Source organism: Pseudorca crassidens, chromosome 3, assembly GCF_039906515.1.
Source record: "Pseudorca crassidens isolate mPseCra1 chromosome 3, mPseCra1.hap1, whole genome shotgun sequence".
NCBI classification, from domain to species: domain Eukaryota; kingdom Metazoa; phylum Chordata; class Mammalia; order Artiodactyla; family Delphinidae; genus Pseudorca; species Pseudorca crassidens.
In genome coordinates, this window is record NC_090298.1 from 121,010,105 (window position 1) to 121,033,222 (window position 23,118).

Sequence of the window (23,118 nt, forward strand, 5' to 3'; positions counted from 1 at the left end):
AAATGCCTTTTAGAAAAGCCTCAAGGTTTCCCTCCAAGTCCACTGAATGGAATGACTTTCAGGGGAAGGCAACTGCTGGGCAGAGAAACACAGGCTTGTATTTCGACCGGTACAGCAGGTTTTATGGCCAAAATATTTTGTCGTCTTGTTTTAAGGTAATAGGAGTACTCCAGCACATCTCCTTCTTCTTCTCCTTTCTGTCTTTCTCCTGTTCCCCTTCTTTCTTTTTTTTTAAGGCTAAGTTCAATTTCTGAACTTTTCTCAAAAAATAAAAAATAAAACTAGATCAACTCTGGGTTGAGGTGATTACTTTTCCTTGGTCCAATTAGCTGGAGCCATTTTTCCATCGAGTCATATTAGTATAGGGATGGTCAGGTTTTGAGAGGCAGAGGCAAAGTCTGCCTTCTGAAGGAGAAAAAACGTTCACCTCAGAGTCTGGGCTGGCAGACAGAAAGCATTTTCTGTTGCTGCTATTTTCTGTTACCAGCTGGCACGTGTTGAACAGTTTCTCTGTTGCACGGAAGAGATTTGTTTGTAATAGCCTGAGATAACTAGGACATTACTGCTGTGGTGATTCCTTTTAGCTAATGGGATTGTTGCCTTTCGTTTAATGGGTATATAAGTACATGAATACTCAGTCACATTTTAAAAAGTGGTTCAGAAGAGCAGGTATACGTGAGAGAGACTTTTGGAACTGTGCTTTACAGGGACTTTTTTTTTTTACTATCTCAGGGGAAAAATGTATAAATTGCTATAAATATTTAAATCATTTAGCTATGTAGAAGGCAGGCATTGTAAAAGACGGCGGGATATAACTTTCCTAATGGTTTCCATTCTAGGGTTCCTCTACTTTGACCACATTAGAAATGACAATAAAGTGAGATCTTATTATCATGTGACTTATTATTTATGAGTATAAGATATAGTGCAAATCAAAACTAGGTCTCCTTTAAAACGTATAAACGTACCACATTATCCTTGTCCTCAATATTAGCATTATAAAGGGGATTGATTTCCTTTTTTTTTTTTTGCGGTTCGCGGGCCTCTCACTGTTGTGGCCTCTCCTGTTGCAGAGCACAGGCTCCGGACGCGCAGGCTCAGCAGCCATGGCTCACGGGCCCAGCTGCTCCGCGGCATGCGGGATCCTCCCGGACCGGGGCACGAACCCGTGTCCCCTGCATCGGCAGGCGGACTCTCAACCACTGCGCCACCAGGGAAGCCCTGATTTCCCTTTTTTTTATGGCTTAAGTGCAATGAACTATATGAAGTACCCAGTGTATAACATATGATCAGTAAACAATATTAAGTTCATGACTCCAAGAACACTGTGGCTGTTCAAAGGGTGGAAGGCTGGGAGCAGTGACTTATGTTTAGGAAATTGCTTTGTGCCATAATTGTGGATTTCCTAGTTTAGGGAGCCACCAACTGAGTATCTGAAAAGTGGCTCTGCCTCCAAATAGCTCAACGCAATGCTATGAATCAAGACTTAGGGAAATAGGGAGAGAGGAATTCACACTGGCTTAAATATATTGTAGTGGGTCATATAAGTGAAGGCTCATTGACAGGTCTGGCTTCAGGTATGGCTGGATCCAGGTATTTAAGTGTTATTATTAGGATAGTATTTTAATGAATTTCTACACTGTGACTTGAGCTATTTTCTGGGAGGACAACAAGGAACATTTCACCTTGTCCACCTCAGGGTGCTCACGGTATAGTAGCTGAGATGCCTAAGGTAGAAAAGAACTATAACAAAATATGCTATGTGCAATAATAGATGCATTTACAAAAGTAGACCATAACTCAGAGGAAAAATGTAACAACTACTTCTGAGGATAGGTAAACAAGGATTCAGAGAAAATGGAAAATCAAAACAATTGAAAATTGTTTTGAAAGAGAAGCAGGAATTTTACAGACAGCCTTGGTTCTAGTATTTGGGAGACCTGTATTCAAATGCCAGCCCTGCCATTTACAGATAGTGCAAACTACAACAAGTTTCTTAAATTCCCAGGGTCTTAGTTTCCTTGATTGGAAACTGGGAGTGGAGCTACTGATTTCTTCGAATTATCATGAGGACCCGGTGAATTGATGCATGCACAGAGCTTACATGGGGGCCAGCACAAAGTAAGCCCTCCCTGACTGGTAGCTGTCATTCCACTCTTCTAGACTCCCCCTATTTACCTGACTGCAATAACATGGGGCATTGGATTAGGGTTTAACATCAGCCACAGTAAAATCAGCTAGCATTTATTGAGCGCTTACTGCATGCCACACATTGCATTAAGAGTTTCACTTGCCTTGTCTAAATCCACCCTACAACTCTTGGAAGTGGGGAAATTATTATCCTCATCTCACAGATAAGGAGACTGAAGCTTTGAGAATTTAAGGGATATGCCAACGTAGCAAGGTTAGTGATGGTATAGCTGAGTAACTGTCTGACTCCAGTGCCCATGGGCTGAAGCATTACACTATATTTCTTGTCATGCAGCACGCCATCATTAACTTGCTTCGCTCGATGAGCTTGGCTGCTGGGTACTCCTGTTGCAGCCCATGCCGTGTGCCATCCCATTTCTTCTAAAGACATGGTTGTGGATGCTCATGTGTGTGTGTGTGTGTGTTCACATGCTGTGTTGTTACTCCGCACTGAGCTGCCTGGCATTCATCCCTTGGGTCCTGTGCTTCCTTGCAGGTGAGCCATCTAGGTGGTCATCCTCGCACTGTGATTGCTGCTGCAAGAATGGCAAGGGTGACAAAGAAGGAGAGAGTGGTACCTCTTGCAATGACCTCTCCAGCTCCAGCTGCGACAGCCAGTCTGAGGCCAGCTCTCCCCAGGAGACAGTCATCTGTGGGCCTGTGACGCGCCAGACCAACATCCAGACTCTGGACCGTCCCATCAAGAAGGGCCCCGTCCAACTGATCCAGCAGTCAGAGATGCGACGGAAAAGTGATCTGCTCCGGACTCTGACTTCGGGCTCCAGGGAGTCGAACGTGAGCAGCAAAAAAAAACCTGTTAAGGAAAAGCTCTCAATTGAGGAAGAGCTGGAGAAATGCATCCAGGATTTCCTGAAGATCAAAATCCCAGAGAGGTTCCCTGAGCGAAAACATCCATGGCAATCTGAACTTTTGCGGAAGTATCATCTATAGTGGAGGGCGGGGGAGGTGGGAGAAGAAACAGATCGTGTCACCGTTTTGAAGTAAACCTCCTAAAAGAAATTCATATCTGAAAAGAAAAACAATAACTAACGATACACGTTTGTTAGAATACAGTAGCCCATTGATATACTACTGCCTGTTTACCTAGTTCACCTTAACATGTCAATCCACAGGGTAGATTTCTTTCCAGATGTGGAAGTATAAGAATCTCTCTCTCTTCTTTTTGTTCTTTATTTGTTTGTTAACTGGGTCCCATGTGCTGAGTATCTTACGTATAATGAGAGCCAGCTACATAAGTATAGCTGAGAGGCCTTGGGAATCATTTATCCCAAACTGGGTTTTGCTCTCCTCTTCTACCTCCCTCCTTTGAATGAGAATATGGTAGAGATCTGACCCATTGCCATAGGTCTGAATTTTTAAATTTTCCTTTTCCCTTTTGTTTATGGGGTAAGGGGGGAATGGCAGATTTATATGACTTTTCACTCAAATCGATTATGTGCCAGTTTATACTGACTCCGTATGCATGAGTATTTGTGCAACACAAGCCCAACAAAGTGTGTATATACACACAGTGCACATGAGCCCAGGGCCTGGGCATCCTAAGAGGTGTGCTTCCGCTCCCAGCAGCACCCTCTTAGAGTCCTTCAGACACAGGAGCCTCTGCTCTTATCTTAAAACCCTTCTGGGAAGATTTCCCAACCTCTTGGCAACACTTCCTAACATCAGAGAACCTTCATCATCAACAAATTACCTTCCTTATTTCAAAATTAACACCCTCAGGCTCCATTTTACTGCGTTGCTCTTTCTCTGCACTAGGAGAAGGTGAGAAGAGCTAGTCACATATTCTTTGTGTTTTTTTTAAAAAAAACAAAACATCCCTAATCCGCAAAAATGACTGCACAACGACCCCATGTGCAGCCTTCTCTACCCTGAGCTGAATTACCTTCCTTCTCGCAGTGTTTTCAGAGTCCTTACTGCCCACGTTTTCATCGTGTGGCCTTTTCACGTAATCCACATCAAGTTCTCTGCATTCCCGTGTAGCTGTGGAAGTAAGAAAAACACACAGCACTTGGATGAGCGTCCAGCCTTTTGTTTTAAGAGGAAATTGTATTCCACACCCCTCCTAGTAATGTCTCATAACTTGTTCAAATTGCAGTGCTTCACTGTTACTTCCTTATATCCAGTTTCTTTTTTTTGAAACTGGATCTGGGATTTGGCTGTGTCCATACTAGGATTTGGCTGTCGTTTCTGTGATGTCTGTGAACAACCCAGCTAGATAACTGAAGCTCTGAAATTAAGACTTTGGCTTTCTGAACTGTCTTTCTTGAGTATATCCTTCACCTATATAGACACAGCCAAAAAGGTACTGTTAACAGCCATCCATCCACGTGACTCTGTATTCTATTAACGTACCAATAGTTTTCTCATAGACTTGTGGTAAGTGACGATTAAAGGGCAAGTTTTTACTTTCAGCATTCCTTGTGCATTTCAGTGGGAACTGAAAATATAATTTGTCCATCATTAATTGTGTGCCAAGTACTACTAATTTTTTTTTTTTTTTTTACTCTGTGTGTGTGTGTGTGTATGTGTATCACAGGTAATAAAGGCAACTGGATGATGTTTGTAGGAGGGAAACATAATGACCAATTGCTCCTTTTTGAAATCTTTCACTGATGCACATTTATCATGTAAGAGGTCTGTCTTGATTCCTGTTACTATTGCCCATTAGTATATGGATATCTTTCTGAATTTTTATTAATTCTTACACCTGGGCAACAGACCCAGCCAATGTTTTCTTGTCCTAATGGTTCGAATGGACTTTACAGTTTTGCTGAAGTGGAAAAGAAAGGTCATTTGGGGAGCTGAGTTGCCAAGAGAATTATAATTATGAGTTTAAGTGGTGTTCTTTTTTGCACTAGTATATTAGCAGACGTTTAATCTTAACTACAACCTAGCTTTGTACAGCCTACCCGTATGTCTTCATTCTTTTCAGTGTTTCTTTATACCACATCAAAATATCATATTAATAATAGAAGATTCTGCAAAGGATCATAGAACTTAATGGGCCAAGAAGTTGAATTTGGTGAAAATATCCCCAAACTCACTTTGGTCAAATGATTCTTATGGTCCTACTGGAAGTTCTGTCAAAGAGTTGGGGGTCTAACTAAAATGGCCAAAGTCCCAACTTTCTTAAATTTCAGACCTGATTGTCATGCCTTCAAGATAGAAACACACTAATAAGAATTAGAGAACTAGTAAGATGACAGTCAACACACTACTCCTACTACATACTTTAAATAGGAAATTAAACACTGCGAAAGAAAATGTTCATGGCATTATTTCTCTGTTCTTTGACCTGTCATGAATTTGTTTCTGTTTAGGCTGTCTTTATACCCCCAGTGAACAAAACCAGTGGTGGCAAGTCTGTTTAAAACAACAGTAACATTTTAAATCTGAGTCAGCTCTAGACTGACACTCACACCAAATAGTCCAAGTAGCTGAAACAACAACATGGTGTTCATTTGTGTGGTTGTTGGTGTGGAGATGACGGTAGACCTGATCAGTAAAAGGTGCCTCTGCAGAGGCACCGAGTCCATGGACATCTTCAGTCCTAGTTCAGGTGGAGTTCAAGTGAGGTCTGTGTGGCCTGCAACGTTGGAGATGAGTTCTGGGTAAGTGAGTTAGAAGACGAAATGCTGTAGTGGCCCTGCACCATGAATCAGGCCCATTTTCCTGAACTTAAAATAGTTTGAAGAACTTTTAGTTCCTTTCCGGACAGAACAGTGTATATGGCTCGCTTCTTGAATATTGGTTATGACAAGGGCTGATATGAAGAGACTAGTAGCATCAAATAGGTCAAATGAATAACGAATCATATGTGCAGAGCCCCTACTCAGGTAGCCTCCTAGAAAATTCTGCAATGCTAAAATCCATTGAGCTTGGGGAGGTCATTCTCTATGGTACATGGGTCTTCTGAAGGCAGAACTATATTTAAAATAAAGTCCCCCTACCCACTGTCAAAAAGGGAGTGATCTGTGTTTAGCAGGAAAGGGGGAAGACAGGAAAATAAAACTGTTGGGTCATTGTGGTAGTGTGCTCTCCTTCCCCCTGCTAAGAAAAAAATTGCCCTGAGATATGGCTATAAAACATGAAAGTGAAGTGGTTTCCAAAAGTTGCAGTGATGTTATCCTTTGTAATTGTAGGCACAGTTACCTTCCTGGAAATACATGCATGATGAATTATATTAAAAGGGGAACAATTCACAAACCGTAAGTGTTCCCTTTGTTCTTTACTCCTCCATAGCTATGTCTACCCCCAACCAATTCATTTGCAGGGGTTACATCTATCAAAGGGGAGCTAACAAGGATTTTTTCACTTTTCCATTGGCCTTGTTTGGGGCACCTTTATCCATAGGCACAGACCAGATGTGTATTGTTCATTTGGAGTCCTCTTAGTTCCCACTGTTTGTGCTTCTGGATTACTTTTGCTTCTCTGATTATCCTTTCTGATTCCTTTAGATTTAGATTCCTTTCTGATTATCCTTTGTCTGTGCCAAGCAAAACATGCTCCAGTGAGACAAAGAAAAGGCATATATGGTGTTTTGCAAAATTACTTGACCCCAACTCCCAAAATGGGAAACAAACTTTGATTCTCATATATTTTTCTCTGTTACAGTTTCAAAGTTCCAACTTTGTATTTATAGTGTCTCAATCCAGAACACTTAAGTGCTGGTATTTTCTGCCACGAGCTATCATAACGTGCAACTTGACTTGTCTTGGTCTTCTGAAGGATATTTCCTAGATTTAAAACTCTGTGAGCTTTTAGGAAGAATCGTTTGTCACCTTCACGTGACATGGCAATTTTCAAAGGAAAAATGATGGGAGTTATTTTCTCCCCCATGACTCTGTGGCAGATGAATGTTTTTGCCATCTGCATGCTGGGTTATACGTTTAGCATGGGCCATTTCTCTCTTAATGTCTTGGTACTGTTGGCATCTTGCAATCTTGATGGCCCACTGTTCCAATTTATTTATTTTCTTTTATATTGTCAAAATAACACAAGAGAGAAAGAATCAGAGTGAGCATTCTGTATTCTGAGGTAATATGGAGTTAGATGTCGTTTGAACAGGACTGTACAATGATTAATATCTGCAGAGAAATTAGACCAAATGAAACCTGCTGAAATGGGTTTGATTTATATTACCTTCATCATTCTGATTTTAGAAGAAATGATTATTGCTCTCCTCCCCTGATGAAAGAAAAGAGTGTTTGTTAAACTTTAATAATCACAGCTTTGTGATGCAAGCACAAAGCTTATTTGTTTGGAATGTCTGTGTTTCTCATCTTGCCATATACATTGGAATGGAGATTCTTCCCCTAGTGACCTCCACTGCAGAAGTTTTGGCAGTGTTTCCAATACTCAGCGTGCATAAAATCATTTGCAGCACTTGCGTAAAAATGCAGATTCCTTGACCCTAACCCCAGAAAGTCTGACTCAGAAACTTCAAGCGGGGCCAGGGAATCTGCATTTTGGGCTATCATCCTTAATGGTTTTGATGAGATGGTCTGTGGACCTTCCTTTAAGAAACTCTGCTCTTTAAGGACTCTGCAGAGGTGAACATTTCTCTCACTTCCTAGTGGCGCTTGCTCTCACTTTCTTTCTACTACAAATGAGTCAAAGCATGCATGATTCATTATCTTAAGAAAAAAGACCCAAAGAACATTCTAGGACTAGGGCAGAGCAGATTGCCATAATTCGTTTGCCCTTTCATCTGCCTGTCAATCATAACATTTTCTTCCTTTCGTGTATGTTTGATGTTTGTGCCTTTGTTTTTTTTTTTCCAAACTGAAAACCTACACCAATATAGTTTTATGACTGGGTAGATGGGAGCACATCTCTGAGTGAGATGTGTCCTAATGATACCCAACAAGGAACAAAAATAATGACCTTTTCCAAAGTAAATTGTTCATTTCTAGGCCCTTTTACAGTTTGAGTCAGAGGAACTTTCGAGTGATCCATAATGTAATGATGTGTATGGCCCCAAAGGGGGTTCCAGTAACTGCACATACAAGCCACCAAAATGAATATGGAATGTTTAGTCAAGTTAGCTCTACTTCACGGATGAAATCCTGAGTCATTGTATTGCTAAGTGTGTCCAATTTGATTCAAGCAGGACTAGGAAGTTCTCAGAGTTGAAGACCCTGAACCCCAACATTAACTAAAAACTTCAAGCAAAATCCATGGGGGAGAATAAATTTTTTAAAAAGAAATAAGGAGTGTTTTCAAAATTCCATTTGTAAGGACATGAAATTCTCTGATTTTCCAGTCGCTCTGACTAGGAGAGGTGGCCGTACTATGATTATTCAGAAAGAAAAAAAATTTGGAGGTTTCAACGACCCAGTTGTTTCTATCCATGTAACACAGTAACTGGAGATGTACCAGATTCCCACATGCAACGGGAAATAGAGAATAGATGGCTTAAATTCATGCTTGTCATGATATTAGTTAATATTTAAGTAAAAACTATGAAAGGAAAGTAAAGAGTGCTTAATGAAATGAATGCACTTGTTGCCACTAATTAAGATTATTTGGCCAAGAATTTTTTTTAAATCTTAAATTTGATTCAGTTTCTTTTCCCTCCTTTACTTCCCAAGGGAAGTTTACTTCTCTTTATTCCCTAGCTTCCTAACCTTTAAAAAAATGTTCTTCTTGTTTGTGAACAAATTGTGTTGTTTATTCGATAAAGAATTTTTAGTTCCTAGACTGTCATCTTTGCTTTATTTAGGGAATTTACTTTGAAAAGCCTGAAGAAAAATATGTCCCAGTCCAGTGACTATCAAGGGGTTTTTCCTGGGGGAGGGAGGAGGTGATTTTCCTGTTAATCAGCCTTCTAAAAGCGCTTACACGCCAACTGGAGGATTAAGTAAGTCTCCTCTCTCCAGCGACCTCTTCCATCTTGTCAGTATTCTTAGAATTGACCTTTAGCTAATTTACCTGCACTTGCACAATAAAAATCAACATAACTGCAGACTCTCTTATTGCTGTTGTTGGCTGCATCCACCACAAATGGAAGAGGATTGATGCGCAACTAAGTAGTGGAGGAGAACTGCTTTATAATTGTGTCTGTGTGTGTATGTGTCTCTGCATACACATACATGTGCAATTTTTAGGTCAATGTTGGGTCGGTGGCTAGTGCCCATGGTAATGCTATCCAAGTTCAGGGAAAACGTCTTTGGTCACAAAGTTTAACAGCTTTTCATTCAGCACAGTTGTTTGTCAATACTTGAGAAGGTTGAGTAAAGCTGGTCTCCTGATACAAAATTCAAACGTTACAGATTTCTGGATGAAAATCAAACTCATTTTCATTTATATAGTCACTAGTGACATCATACTGAAAGAAAAGAAAAAAAAAAGGAAAGAAAAAGGAAGCCTTGAAAGCTAAACTATGCATAGAATTCACATTGATCACTAGCAGTTTTTCTCAACTACAGCCAGTGGTCAGTGGTTTTTCTTACATGTGAGAGACAGAAACACTTCCAGGAAAGGCTCTGATTTGCGTGGGTTATGTGCATTTAAGGCAGTGGCTCTCATCCAGGCGTGATTTTGCACCCCAGGGGGCTTTTGGCAATGCCTGGGGATATTTTTGATGGTTGTGGCTTGAGAGGTGCTACTGGCATCCAGTAAGTAAAAACCAGGGATGCCGCGAAACATCCCACCACGTGCAAGACAGCCCTCACAACAAAGAGTCATCCAGCCCCAAATGTCAATAGTGCTGAGGCTGCGAAACCCTGAGCTAAGGGTTGGCTCGGATTTTCCAAGGCATTCTTAACCATGTAGAGAAAGACTTCTGGGCCAAGGGATAGGATGAAATGAATGATAATAATTTGTACCACCTGAAATCTGCATAGGGTTTATTTATTACCCCTTTATACAGATGTGAATGCTGAGATCTAGAGACAAATAGGTCATTTTTTTCCGGGGTTCCAGTAGTGATGAAGCAGGCCTATGGTCTAACTCTGTCTTCTACTTAAATCTTTTCTGCCTCAGAAAAATGATACTTCAGTGAAGTTATCAACCTAAAAACAGCTAAATGCGTTTGTTGTGAAGCACTTTGGGAGCATTCTGAGTTCGTGTGACCCGATTAAGGATGCTTTTCAACAGTAGAGAGCAAGGTGCTCTCAGAAAGGAAACAGGAAAGCGGGGGCAAGAGTGCTTAGAACAGGCCAACAATTCCACCTTTAACTGCTCGTTGTGTACTTTGTTTCTTTGGGTCGAACATCCTCACTAAAGATGATATCTAGGTCTTGGAAAATATGATCCTCAGACCCACACAGATGACCCCCATGCGCACATTTTCAGAGCTATGACAAGTCTAAGCAAGGCCCTGGCTACCGAGCCTCATTATTTCATTTACTTGTACTGACCTCATTAGAACACAAAACAGGTTTGTATCTTAAATAATTTGGCATTTTTCTTTTCATTTATCACACCAACATCACAGTGATAGAGTAAAGGTCCAATCATTCTACCTCCATTTCGTACAAGGGAAACTGAAGACCCAGAGAGTTGAAGTCAGACATTCATCTATTCATTTGTTCATGCATTCACTCAGCAGGTATTTGTTTAGTGCATACCGTGTACAGGTCACCGTGATGAGCATTATAATCTACTAGGGAATCGAACTTGGGATACAGAACTTGAATTCAGATCAAGTTCGCATCCTAGGCTAACATTATTTTTGTATGTAACTCTGATCAACGTTCTAGATTTATGGTTTAAATTTTTTTTAATTAATTTATTTTATTTATTTATATTTGGCTGTGTTGGGTCTTTGTTGCGGTGAGTGGGCTTCTCATTGTGGTGGCTTCTCCTGTTGCAGAGCATGGGCTCTAGGCATGTGGGCTTCAGTAGTTGTGTCATGCGGGCTCAGTAGTTGTGGCTCGCAGACTCAGTAGTTGTGGCTCACTGGCTCTAGAACATAGGCTCAGTAATTGTGGCGCACGGGCTTAGGTGCTCCGCGGCATGTGGGATCCTCCCGGACCAGGGCCCGAACCCGTGTCCCCTGCATTGGCAGGCGGACTCTCAACCACTGCGCCACCAGGGAAGCCCTATGGTTTAAATTTTAAGTTATAAACAATGTAGACTACGAACTTGTTATGCGCTAGAAACTCTACTAGGTGTTTTCTATGCCTTATCTAATCCTAGAATAACGTAATGAGGTAGATCTTGTTACTCTCCTCTTTTTCACAGATGAGGTCAGTGAGACTCAGAAAGGTAAGGTAGCACCTAGCCTGACAATGGCAGAGACAGATTTTCATCTGGGTTTATTAGACTCCCAAGGCTGACAGCTTCACCACCTCGTGACATAAGCTCTTCTCTGTTTTCTGGATTTCACCTTTTTATAGTTTCTTCTGCTCTAAACAAAAGGTAGCCAGGATGATTCCGGCCTGACATCCTTCCTGCAAGTTGTTCGCTATTTTGAGTTGCAAGTTCCACTGGACGTGCATGTCCCTAGGAGATCAAGGAAAAAAAGATTTGGGGGGTACCACAGACTGTACTTAATGGTAAAAGCCCTATCGGGGGCTTTGTTGTAGAACAGGTATCTAGTGAGTACTGAGCCCTATGAAACCCACGGTGGTAAGATAGCTTCCACGTCAGGAGGATAGCGCCCACAGCTGCTGGCTGTGCTGTTCACAGGTGACCGGGGCAAATTTCACGAAAAGTAAAATGTGTCTGTATATGTGTGTGTGTGCGTGTACATGCACGTATTTGCCATTTTTACTTTTTGGCTTTTTAAACAATTTCAGTTTTTGTTCATGACAGGTCAGAAATCCAAATATGATTGACTGCCCCTAGCATCTCATCATTACTATTCTAAGTTGGAAAAAAGAGAGTCATCTAGAGAAAAGAAACTGCACTGAAATATGTGAGTGTGTGTGTGTGAGGAGTGTGTGTATACTTGTGTGTTGTGTATGTATGTTTATGTATAAATTTTGTGTATATATGTATATATGAGTGTACATCTATCTGAATGTATATATATCTATATCTATACATTTGTATACACACATAAATCTTAGTTTGAAACTGTTTGGAATTTTGGGTTTGAGGGACTTATAATTTATTTTTGATTTCCTAGATAGTCTAAAATAATTCTAATTTCCAAAAGTCTCTTCCACTATGAGTATATGTATATATCTATGGTACAGAGAATATGGTTAGAATACCTAGGTTTAACATCTATGGATGCAAAACCAAATAAAAGTGCATTTAAGGAAAAGCCAAACTTGGAAAAGCTGGCTTTCTAATTTGAACCATTTGTTGGAATTTCAGACTACTGTATGTGTTTTCAAACTTGCTCATTAAAACACACACACACACACACACACACACACAAACAACCCACCAAATGAACACGATGATGTTTAGGAAGAAAAGAATAAGAAAATGTAGGTCTATGATAGCACAAATCCAATGATTACCATACCAATGGTACTTCACCTACCTATTGGTTAATTTACTATCTTCTCATTGATTTTACTTCATCATTCATGGGGGGGGGGGTGCCCCCGTGGCCTTATGTATTTGTAGGTGGAGCTAGTTATCTGTTTAATTATTTTAAAACTATAGTAAATAATTAATATGCATATTGTAAACATATACTAAAGCTCAAGGGCACATTGTAATAATAACCAAACATTTCCTAGACTCCTGCAAGTAACCCTTTAAGCCTGTTTATGCAGATACCAAAATAGTTGCTCAAAGAAGGAACAGCATAAAGTTAAATGAAAGAAAATGTTACTTATCTGTTTTGGCATCCTATATGCATATGACCAAATGACTGAAATTTGGGCACTCTTAAGGATACAGTAAGTAAGTTATGTTTTCATTCATAGGCATGTGCTTTGCATATTTTGGAGACTATGAAAAGTGTTTTAAGTCAACCTATGCAAACAGGGCTTCCCTGGTGCTCCTTGGGAGCAGTTTGTATGCATACAGCCCATACCTTCAGAAACTCAGCCTGGCTCCCAGGCCAGGTCTTAGCTGATGGTCCAAGCACAGACTCCTCCTCCCAGGAACCTGTCAGGTTTGCTCAGACAGTCAGAAACATTTGCAAACCTATCGAGTATGGTCATTCCTTTTTTTTTTTGTTTTTGGTCATTCCTTTTTTTTATTCCCCAAATCTCCCTGCAAATGTGGTCTTAAAAGCATAAGAAAGAAAACCAATTTTGTAGCAATTTCATGTTCTAATTAGGTTTAAGGACACTTGAAGAAGGAATGTTTGTTTTTCCCCAAAATTTTAGAGCAGAAGAGGAGGTTTAACATCAACCTTGGCTTCAAGTTCTCCTATCATTTTCTTTCATTCATTTTTATTCTAAAGGAGAATGTTGAATCAGGATAATTTTGCTTAAAATATTCTGCTTAGTTTAGAAAAGGACAGATTAATTTTTTTGTGTGTGTATAACATGAGGGGTGGAGAAGTGGGTGTGCCAGACCCCTCATTACCCTGTTTCTGATCTAAGGAAATGGATTCAGGAATTATTGGAGTGGTACCCTACTTAAAACACAAAAACAGAAACGTAGGGGGCCCTATTTCAGAGTCCCATTGAAAGCTGTTAATGGGATCTCCTGTAAGTGGGTCACCACTTATATTAGTGATGGCATCTCACTTGTTTCTCTGATAGGAACTTAGTCTGTAACATCAAGAATCTTTGTGTTGGCTGAAGGAATTGAATGAATGATCTCAGTTGAATTCCTGTTCCCCACATCTTTCAGAACCAGCAGAGCACGGGGTAGAATCTAACAAACAAAATAATTTGTCCAAATTAAATCAACATGTTTAAATAGTATCGGCATCGCTCTCGATCGGCGCTTATAAAGACCCTGTTAATTATGCTACCTGTGATCTCGGTTTGCCAGGGATCCTCAAGCTCCTCTTATATCCATCTTGGATGCTTTGAATGTGATGTCACCATAGATAAAGGAGTCTGAATTTCACTGGTACTAACCCTGAGTGGTATTCTACTGGGGCCTTGCTCATGTTACTTTTTCCTGACCTCATTCAAGTGCTTGATGACTTGGGTCAGTTTGTTGCACACTGATGCATACCAAGTGACACCCACTGAAATTACCTCTTCTCCTTTCCAATGCAGTTCGCTTGTACATAAGTGTAATGTCAAATTGTTTACAGGTTCTTTTTGTGTGTAATTGTGATAGCAGATTTAGCTCAAACTTTAATCTGTTTACTGAATGGTGTTAAAATGAATGTGCTTATTACAGTATAAACATCATTAATCATGGACTCACATGAATGCATGTCTACATGTCGTCAATTCCCAGCAGCTCGGTTATCCAGCAAAAAGTCTGCGGTCTGTGAATAGCAAATATACATAAACTACTGTGACTCTAATAACTCAGTAACTGTTTTTACCTTGGTATGTAACACTGTAAATTTTGGCTTGTTGTACTTCTTTCTTACCTATTTGTTTTGCAAGAGAAACATGATAAAAGATAGTACTACTAATTGTCCCAGTGGAATTGCACATCGTTTTGGCAATCACTGGTCCACCCCAAAGGCAACTGCCTATGATAGAACAATGGCCCTGAGCAACGTATAAATATATACATACATATTTATGTATGCAATATCTACAATGCTAATTACTACCATCTATTCTCACTGCCAGTGGAAACAAACTGTTTTCTTTGGAATCATTGATGGATATAAAAATTTTAATTTGCTATTAACTGCTTTCATATTCTGTTTAGTTCTTATAGTATGGTAAATGATACAGGTGCGGTATCAGTATTGTAAAATTGTGTGGTGAAAACTACAAAAGTCATTCTGTGGATATATTTTAAAAGGCAGACCAGAAACTATATTTCAGATTCTTGTGTGAATATAATTACAGAAATAGGTAACTATTTTTTATGTGTTTCCATAAATGACTCCATTTCATATACATTGTAATTTAGCACCAATCATAATAAATCATTTGGTAACATTTAGTTGTTAGAGATATCTATTTTCAGTATTCATGAGAGACTGATGATTCAACATTATTTCATGCTAACTCAAGAATTTTAGATGGAAGGTAATTACCATTGCAATTAGTTTATTTCTGGTTTGTTATGGCAGCTTGCTGGATTGGGGTACAAAAAAGGAGACTTAATAAGTTGGTTATTTAAAATTCTTAGAATGAGATTGCAGTGATCTGAAGCCTTGCCACTGCCTCTTCTTAGTTGGGTGGCCTCACACGGTTTATCAAGCCTCTTTGAACTGCAGTTTCCTCATCTGAAAATAGGGCATAAAAGTAATAGACACCTCATGAGGTTCCTGTGAGAATTAAATTAGATAATCCAATTAAAGCATTTAGCACGGTATCTAGTACACTAAATAAATGCTTAATAATCCCTACCCATTTGCATTACTATTATCCAAAATGCAGACCTTAAAGAGGAGCTTGGCTTCAACAGTCTGAATATGTTTCTTCTTTTTCCTCTTTAGCCTTTTACAGTATTGCCTATAGAGCTAAACATTCAGTGTGTTTTTTAATCAAGAGGGAAAAATTATACAGGGAAAAAAGGGAATTCTACAGCTTGGGTTGGTGCTTTAGTAATAATTTAGCCTTTTGCTGCTGTGAAGTATGTTCCGCAGAACACTTGTCCCATGATCTGGGCTGAAAAAATGAAGGGAATTGGATGAAGTAGAGTTTGGGAAATATAACCTTTTTATACACCCCTCTTTGTAGTTTTTTTTTTGCGGTACGCGGGCATCTCACTGCTGTGGCCTCTCCCATTGCGGAGCACAGGCCCCAGCCGCGCAGGCCCAGCGGCCATGGCCCACGGGCCCAGCCGCTCCGCGGCATGTGGGATCCTCCCAGACCCGAGGCACGAACCCGTGTCCCCTGCATCGGCAGGCGGACCCCCAACCACTGCGCCACCAGGGAAGCCCTGTAGTTTTTAAGTGCTTTTTTGTTACACTTAAAGCCCTGAGAGTTATGCAGTAAAGGAACTTCCAAACTCTATTTAACCCAGAATCTCTCAGACTTCTCTCACTAAGGATGCTTCTAGTTCTAAGGTGTGCATTTTCAGAAAAGCTAATTTAGCCCAGTCTCCTCCTTGTACAGAAGAGAAAGCTGAGCCCTGGAGAGGGGAAGGGATGTGTTGAAGGTGTGATGATCCTGGGCCTAGAACCCCATCTATGGACGCAGGCTAGGACACTTCCTGCTAAACAAGTCTTATCTAGATGACTGGCAAGAGTAATGGCATTGATCTGAAAAACCCTTCTAAATCCATAACATCCTACTAGCACAGACCCAAAGTAAAGAGTCGCATGAGATACTGAAGCCCAAGCAAGAGAAAAGCAAGGATGCAGCGAACAGGAATCCTTCCTTAGGCTCAGTCACCCCTGAAATTGCTGAGGGACAGACACTGAGCCTGCTTGGGCCTCCCAAATCTATCTTTAGAGATAGTCACTACCGTGACACAGACCCTGGGCCGGGCTATCCCTCCGCCCGCCACAGGGGTAAGAGCTTAAATGGACCAAAGCGGTGGAGGGGTTTGGAGGGGAGTTTTCCTATGAATTCTTATGTGGGAGGCTGTGAGCTTCCTCCAAAAAAATTAGCGAGAAGACCCCTGTGTTGAGAAACTGTGAAGTCGTTGACTTCTGCAGCCCCAGAAACTGCTTTTGTAGAGCTGAATCTTCATCAGGTGCAGGTCACAGAGAAAGACATTGCCTCCAGCGTTCCAGAATGATACAGACAGTAAAGGAGCCACATCAAGAGGAAAACGTGGCTGCAACTTTAAAGATGAGTTCTGCTTCGTACAGCAGCTAGGTTCTCCCCAAATCAAGCATCCCGAGAACACTCCCAAGAGCCTCTGTGATGAGGACACGAGGAGGCTGCCCTCTCTACTTAGCTTGGAGCCTGCGTGGAAAAGAAGGTGTGTCAGGGGGCCCAGCCAGGAGTGTAGTGGTGGTGAGTCAGGAGAAAGACTCCACCTTGAGCTCTCTGAGGAGACCTGGGGAGTCTCTGGGAGGCTTCATCCATCTCAGCTTTGAAGTTACAAAGAGCCAGCAAAGGCTTACAGTTGCTGTCCAAAAACTTGTCCGTCTGACAAACTGAGTCGAACAGGACTTCATCAGAAGGATCATAGCTTTTGGAATGAGGTCAGGGAAATAGGGAAAAACACCACCTTCTCAGACAACACTTCTCCTCCCATCTAAGTTCAACCCAAAGGTAGCATTCCTTCCCAGGCCTGCCAAACACCCAGAGCCACGTCAATCTCGGCCCTGATGGCAGCTACCACTGAGACAAGTCACTTTAGGTGTTTATCCCAGTAGTGGGGCTGGTGACAGCCCCTAGCCAGGGCTCACAAATAACAATGTGTCGGTAGCAGAAACCCAGAAGGGCAGGTTTTCCGAATGCTCAGAATCCCAGAGAGCACCCCACATTGCTTAGTCTCAGAAATCTTGTCATGAAAGCGCCAGAAAGAAAGTCTGGGCACCAAACTCCAGCTTGTTTTCTCCTTCCTTCTTGCTCACTGTATCCCCCCGGCCCCCATACGGTACCAAGAGACAAAACATCCCATGTACTTGAAGATCACCATGGAAATGGGTTTACTGTTCGTCTGTGACTAGGTCTGGGCTCAAATGTGCGGTCCGAGCCTAGGAAATCCCTGGTGGATGTAAAGCAATGAAGTCTACCGCCTCCAAGACAGAAAAATCACAAACTCCATGCACCCTTCACACAAATAAAGCTTTTCTTCTCTCCATCTCTCCTGGCCTCTCCACTTCCATACCTCTGCATTTCTGTTTTTCTCTTTTTATTCTGTTTGCTCTTTGGATGTCTGATACACAGAAAAAACATGTTGAATAAACCACAGTACCCCTTATTCAACACCCTCACCCCGACTCCCACATTTCTCTCCAGGCCTCAGCTTCCTCATCTGAACTGTAAATGAAGAACTTGGAGGAAACACTTCTAGGTACCATTTGCCATTCCTTCTCTCTACTGATTTTTACCTAGGCCCTAGCTGGTCTCTGATGTAAGGGGAAGGGTAAGAGGGGGGTGAGGAGGCTTTGGTGGTGCCCACAAGTTGACCATTTCAGCTTGTCTTTGAATGAAAACAGCTGGCCTACCTAAGAGAGAACAAAGGATAAGGAGGTTAAGTTGGATGCTGGTCTATCCTTTCAAGTTCTGTTGTTCCAAAAATTTCACAATTTGTGTAGAAACACAGAAGACCCCCAAATAGCCAAAGCAATCTTGAGAAAGAAAAAAGGAGCTGGGGGAATCAGGCTCCCTAGCTTCAGGCTATACTACAAAGCTACAGTAATCAAGACAGTATGGTACTGGAACAAAAATAGAAATATAGATCAGTGGAACAGGATAGAAAGCCCAGAGATAAACCCACACACATATGGTCACCTTATCTTTGATAAAAGAGGCAAGAATATAAAATGGAGAAAAAAGCAGTGTCTTCAATAAGTGGTTCTGGGAAAACTGGACAGCTACATGTAAAAGAATGAAATTAGAACCCTCCATAACACCATACACAAAAATAAACTCAAAATGGATTAAAGACCTAAATGTAAGGCCACTCTAAAACTCTTAGAGGAAAACATAGGCAGAACACTCTATGACATAAATCACAGCAAAATCCTTTTTGACCCACCTCCTAGAGAAATGGAAACAAAAATAAACAAATGGGACCTAATGAAACTTCAAAGCTTTTGCACAGCAAAGGAAACCATAAACACGATGAGAAAACAACCCTCCGAATGGGAGAAAATATTTGCAAATGAAACAACTGACAAAAGATTAATCTCCAAAATATACAAGCAGCTCATGCAGCTCAATATCAAAAAAACAAACAACCCAATCCAAAAATGGGCAGACGACCTAAATAGACATTTCTCCAAAGAAGATATACAGATTGCCAACAAACACATAAAAGGATGCTCAACATTACTAATCATTAGAGAAATGCAAATCAAAACTACAATGAGGTATCACCTCACACTGGTCAGAATGGCCATCATCAAAAAATCTACAAACAGTAAATGCTGGAGAGGGTGTGAGAAAAGGGAACCCTCTTGCACTGTTGGTGGGAATGTAAATTGATACAGCCACTATGGAGAACCGTAAAGAGGTTCCTTAAAAAACTACAAATAGGACTACCATACAACCCAGCAATCCCACTACTGGGCATATACCCTGAGAAAACCATAATTCAAAAAGAGTCATGTACCACAATGTTCATTGCAGCACTATTTACAATAGCCAGGACATGGAAGCAACCTAAGTGTCCATCAACAGATGAATGGATAAAGAAGATGTGGCAGATATATACAATGGAATATTACTCAGCCATAAAAAGAAACGAAATTGAGTTACTTGTAGTGAGATGGATGGATGTAGAGACTGTCATACAGAGTGAAGTAAATCAGAAAGAGAAAGACAAATACTGTATGCTAACATATATATGGAATCTAAGGAAAAAAAAAAGAAAAATGGTTCTCACAAACCTAGGGGCAGGACAGGAATAAAGATGCAGACATAGAGAATGGACTTGAGGACATGGGGAGGGGGAAGGGTAAGCTGGGATGAAGTGAGAGAGTGGCATGGACATATATACACTACCAAATGTAAAATAGCTAGTGGGAAGCAGCCTCATAGCACAGGGAGATCAGCTGGGTGCTTTGTGACCACCTAGATGGGTGGGATAGGGAGGGTGGGAGGGAGATGCAAGAGGGAGGGGATATGGGGATATATGTATACATATAGCTGATTCACTCTGTGATACAGCAGAAACTAACACAAGATTGTAAAGCAATTATACTCCAATAAAGATGTTAAAACAAAAAATTTGTTGTTCCATAGTTCTTGTGAATGGATGAGCTGTCCTCACCCTTCCCTCTGACAGTGGGCCTCCCAGGGGGTGAAGTGGACACCCAGTGACTCACCTCCTGCATTACCCAGGGCTGCAGCTTTTGTTTCAGCAAGCCCAGTGTGAATTTCCATTTTCTCTTCACTGTGGATAGATGGGAAGGGATTGGCAAGCGGGACAAATAGTCAACTAACTGGAGTTGGAGATGGGGGTGACACAGTTGACAGCAAATTGTTCTTCCTCCCCTTTGTCCCTGGGAAAATGTGTCCCTTAGTACCTAGAAATAATAAACTGTCAGATGTTTTTAAAAATAAGGAGATAGACTCTACTATCTCTGCCACCTGACACTGACAAATGTGACAGCCTACGAGGAGGGAAACAGAGATGTTAATAACTACCAGGTCTGTGTACCTGAGGCATAAGGGAGGGTTTTTTTCTGCCGAAGTCAATGAGTAGCATGGTAAGTATCTTGATCTACTCTTCAGGGAGCTGCTACCTGCAGGTCCCTTTCCAAAGCCCAGTTTCTATGTTCATAATGGGATTAAGTGCACACTGTCTGTCATCTGGCACCTTGAAGTTTTTAGTGAATATGCTTGTTCATCTGAAGTTTCCAAAAGCAGGAGCAAAAGGTCAGGATTCTCCTCTCGTTTTCCTCTTAAATCTGTCACATGGGTCTATATAGCTATTGAGTACCTTGTATTGATATTTATGAGTCTTTGAGGAGATGCTGGAAATATAGCAGAATAAAAGTTAACAAGATAACATAGAAATATGTTCAGTGCAGTTGTTTCCCATATTTTGTAGTCCTCTTTTATTAATAAGTAAATGTCAACCAAAGACAAACATAAACAAGGGGTGTCTTCTTGTTTGAATGGGGAAATTGATTCTTTTCTGGTTTATGACATTTAGGCAATATAGATCCCATTTTCTTAGTTCCAAGATAGTGAAATCATCCAAACAAAAGAGGCCTCTGAAACACACAGATCCAGATGCAAGGAACCCTAAGGGAGGCGCTGAAAGACATCTCCGCAAGTGCTGAGCTCTGAGGATGTTTCTGCAAAAACCATGGGAAATGGAACAAAATGACAAGAGGTCAAACAATTATATCTCCCATAGCTACAAAACCTCAGGATGTTTCTCATGGACCAACTTCCTTAACCTAACTTCATGAACTTTTCCTTCCTTAAGATCGTTCCCTCCCTCTGACACTACTGCTGTTTCTGCTCTGGTTATCTTATTGGAATTTCTCAGAGTAGCCTAGAAAAGAGGCAGAAAATAGGCAGTAAGGACTTGGAATGAAACAGGGTCTGGGAAGGGAAGGGAAGGGAGGTCTGGAAGCTTGCTTCTCAAAGTCTGTCCTGAGGATAAGCAGCAGTGGCATCACCTGGGGACATGTTAGAGCTAGAGAATCTCAGGACCACCCCCCACACCCCTACTGGATCAGAATCTGAATTTCAGCAGAACCCAGGTGTCACAGGCACACTACAGTTTGAGAAGCATTGGTCTATAAGGTATGGTAGAATGTATGGAGATAGCCTCAGAGGTAAGAAGGAGATGCTGAGGGCGAAGGGATGTATGAGAGGTGGATTGTTCCAAGTGCAGCCATGAAATTAGGTGATGTGGAGGTTGCCATGTGGGCAATAAAAATACCACCAGTAAGTGCTTAAATGAAGAAATGTTTATTATTAAATTTTAAAAATTTCTTACACTGTATAAAAATTTTTCAATGTAAAAGTTTAGCATCTAAATATAAACAGAAAGAACAATACAAGTTAACCATAATTGTAACCATCAGCTATAATCATAGTTAACATTTTACCCTGTCTTCCACTTTCTTTGTATATATGTATGTACTGTGTGTGTATATATATATATATAAAATTCATATAGGTAAATATATATAGTTACATATATAATTCATATAGGTAAAATATTTATTATATATAATTCATATAGGTAAAATATTATTATTAAGAATATAAATTAGTTACAAAACATGAATAAATGCCAAACTATATAATAATATATTAATACATTGATATACAATTATTTAGGTGTAATATATTAACTTTATAGGGATGGGAATGTAAGTGCCAACTGTAACTTTCATTTCTGGTTTATAACATATTCTGATACTTTATGCAAATGAATTTTAGGAAAGATTTTTTTCATTAATAATATTGGTTTTTTTAATGTTAATACTGAAAAGACTGACTATACTAAATGTTGGCAAGAATGTAGAGCAGTGGGTACCCTCATACATTACTGGTAAGAGAAGAGAGTAGTACAGCTACCTTGGAAATCTTTTTAGCATTGTTTCCAAGCAAGGGTTTGCTGCCCAACGCCCCTAGAAGTCAATACTATGGAACCCGAGTTTTAGAAAAGAAAGAGCTTTATTGTGAGGTCAACCAGAAAGGAGATAGAAGGCACAGCTCAAATCTGTTTCCCAGTGCAGGGCTGGGGTGAAATTTAAGGGGTTGGGGAAATTTCAAACTTGGAAGCTGATTGGCTAGTCTCAAATCAGTCCATAATAAGCTACATGTGCTGCTGGAAGCCAGCTTTTCCTTGAAGGACGTCCCGCTTCATAATGCTCTTTGGGGGCAAAATATGTATTCTGTAAGCGCTGCAGACTGAAGATTCTCCATTCCCGGGTCACCTGTCGACAAGGGCTCCTGTCCTGAACACGTGCAATGGTAGTGCTGTCTCCGTAAAATAATTCCAGGTTTGATTAATCAACAACCTATTTGAAGAGGCTAAACCGATTTAAGCTGGTCAATGTGTTATGTGCTGTTTCAGCATTATCTGTTAAATATCAGCAAAAATTCCACACTGGAAGTAGCCTAAATACTTTTCCATAATAGATTGGATACAAACAAAAATACTGAATGAAATCACTTATGCAATATTTCAAACAAAACTACGCTCTGTTGTTAGAAATCATGGTAGTGGTTCCCATCAAGGAGGAACAGGTGGGTAGTGATAGGGAATGCAGGACAAGGGCTTCTGGAAGGTTAATGATGTTCTATTTCTTGACTTGGATGATCAAGAAATATGCTTCAATAAAGTAGTTTAATAAAC

At 40.6% G+C, this 23,118-nt stretch overlaps 1 protein-coding gene across 2 annotated transcripts in view; it reads left to right on the forward strand.

Annotated features, from left to right (window-relative positions):
• Positions 1-15,155, forward strand: part of KCTD16 (potassium channel tetramerization domain containing 16) — a 278,501-nt gene extending 263,346 nt beyond the window's left edge. Inside the window, exons 3-4 of one of the 2 annotated variants that reach the window (XR_010942156.1) lie at positions 2,687-5,822; positions 6,354-15,155. Coding sequence is in view for 1 of the 2 variants with exons in the window: in XM_067732138.1 (XP_067588239.1) it covers positions 2,687-3,141 (455 nt within the window). In the remaining variant the exon portion in view is untranslated. Of the gene's footprint in view, positions 1-2,686 lie in introns of both variants that reach the window. The other variant, XM_067732138.1, reaches the window with a different exon arrangement.
• Positions 15,156-23,118: the final 7,963 nt, after the last annotated feature.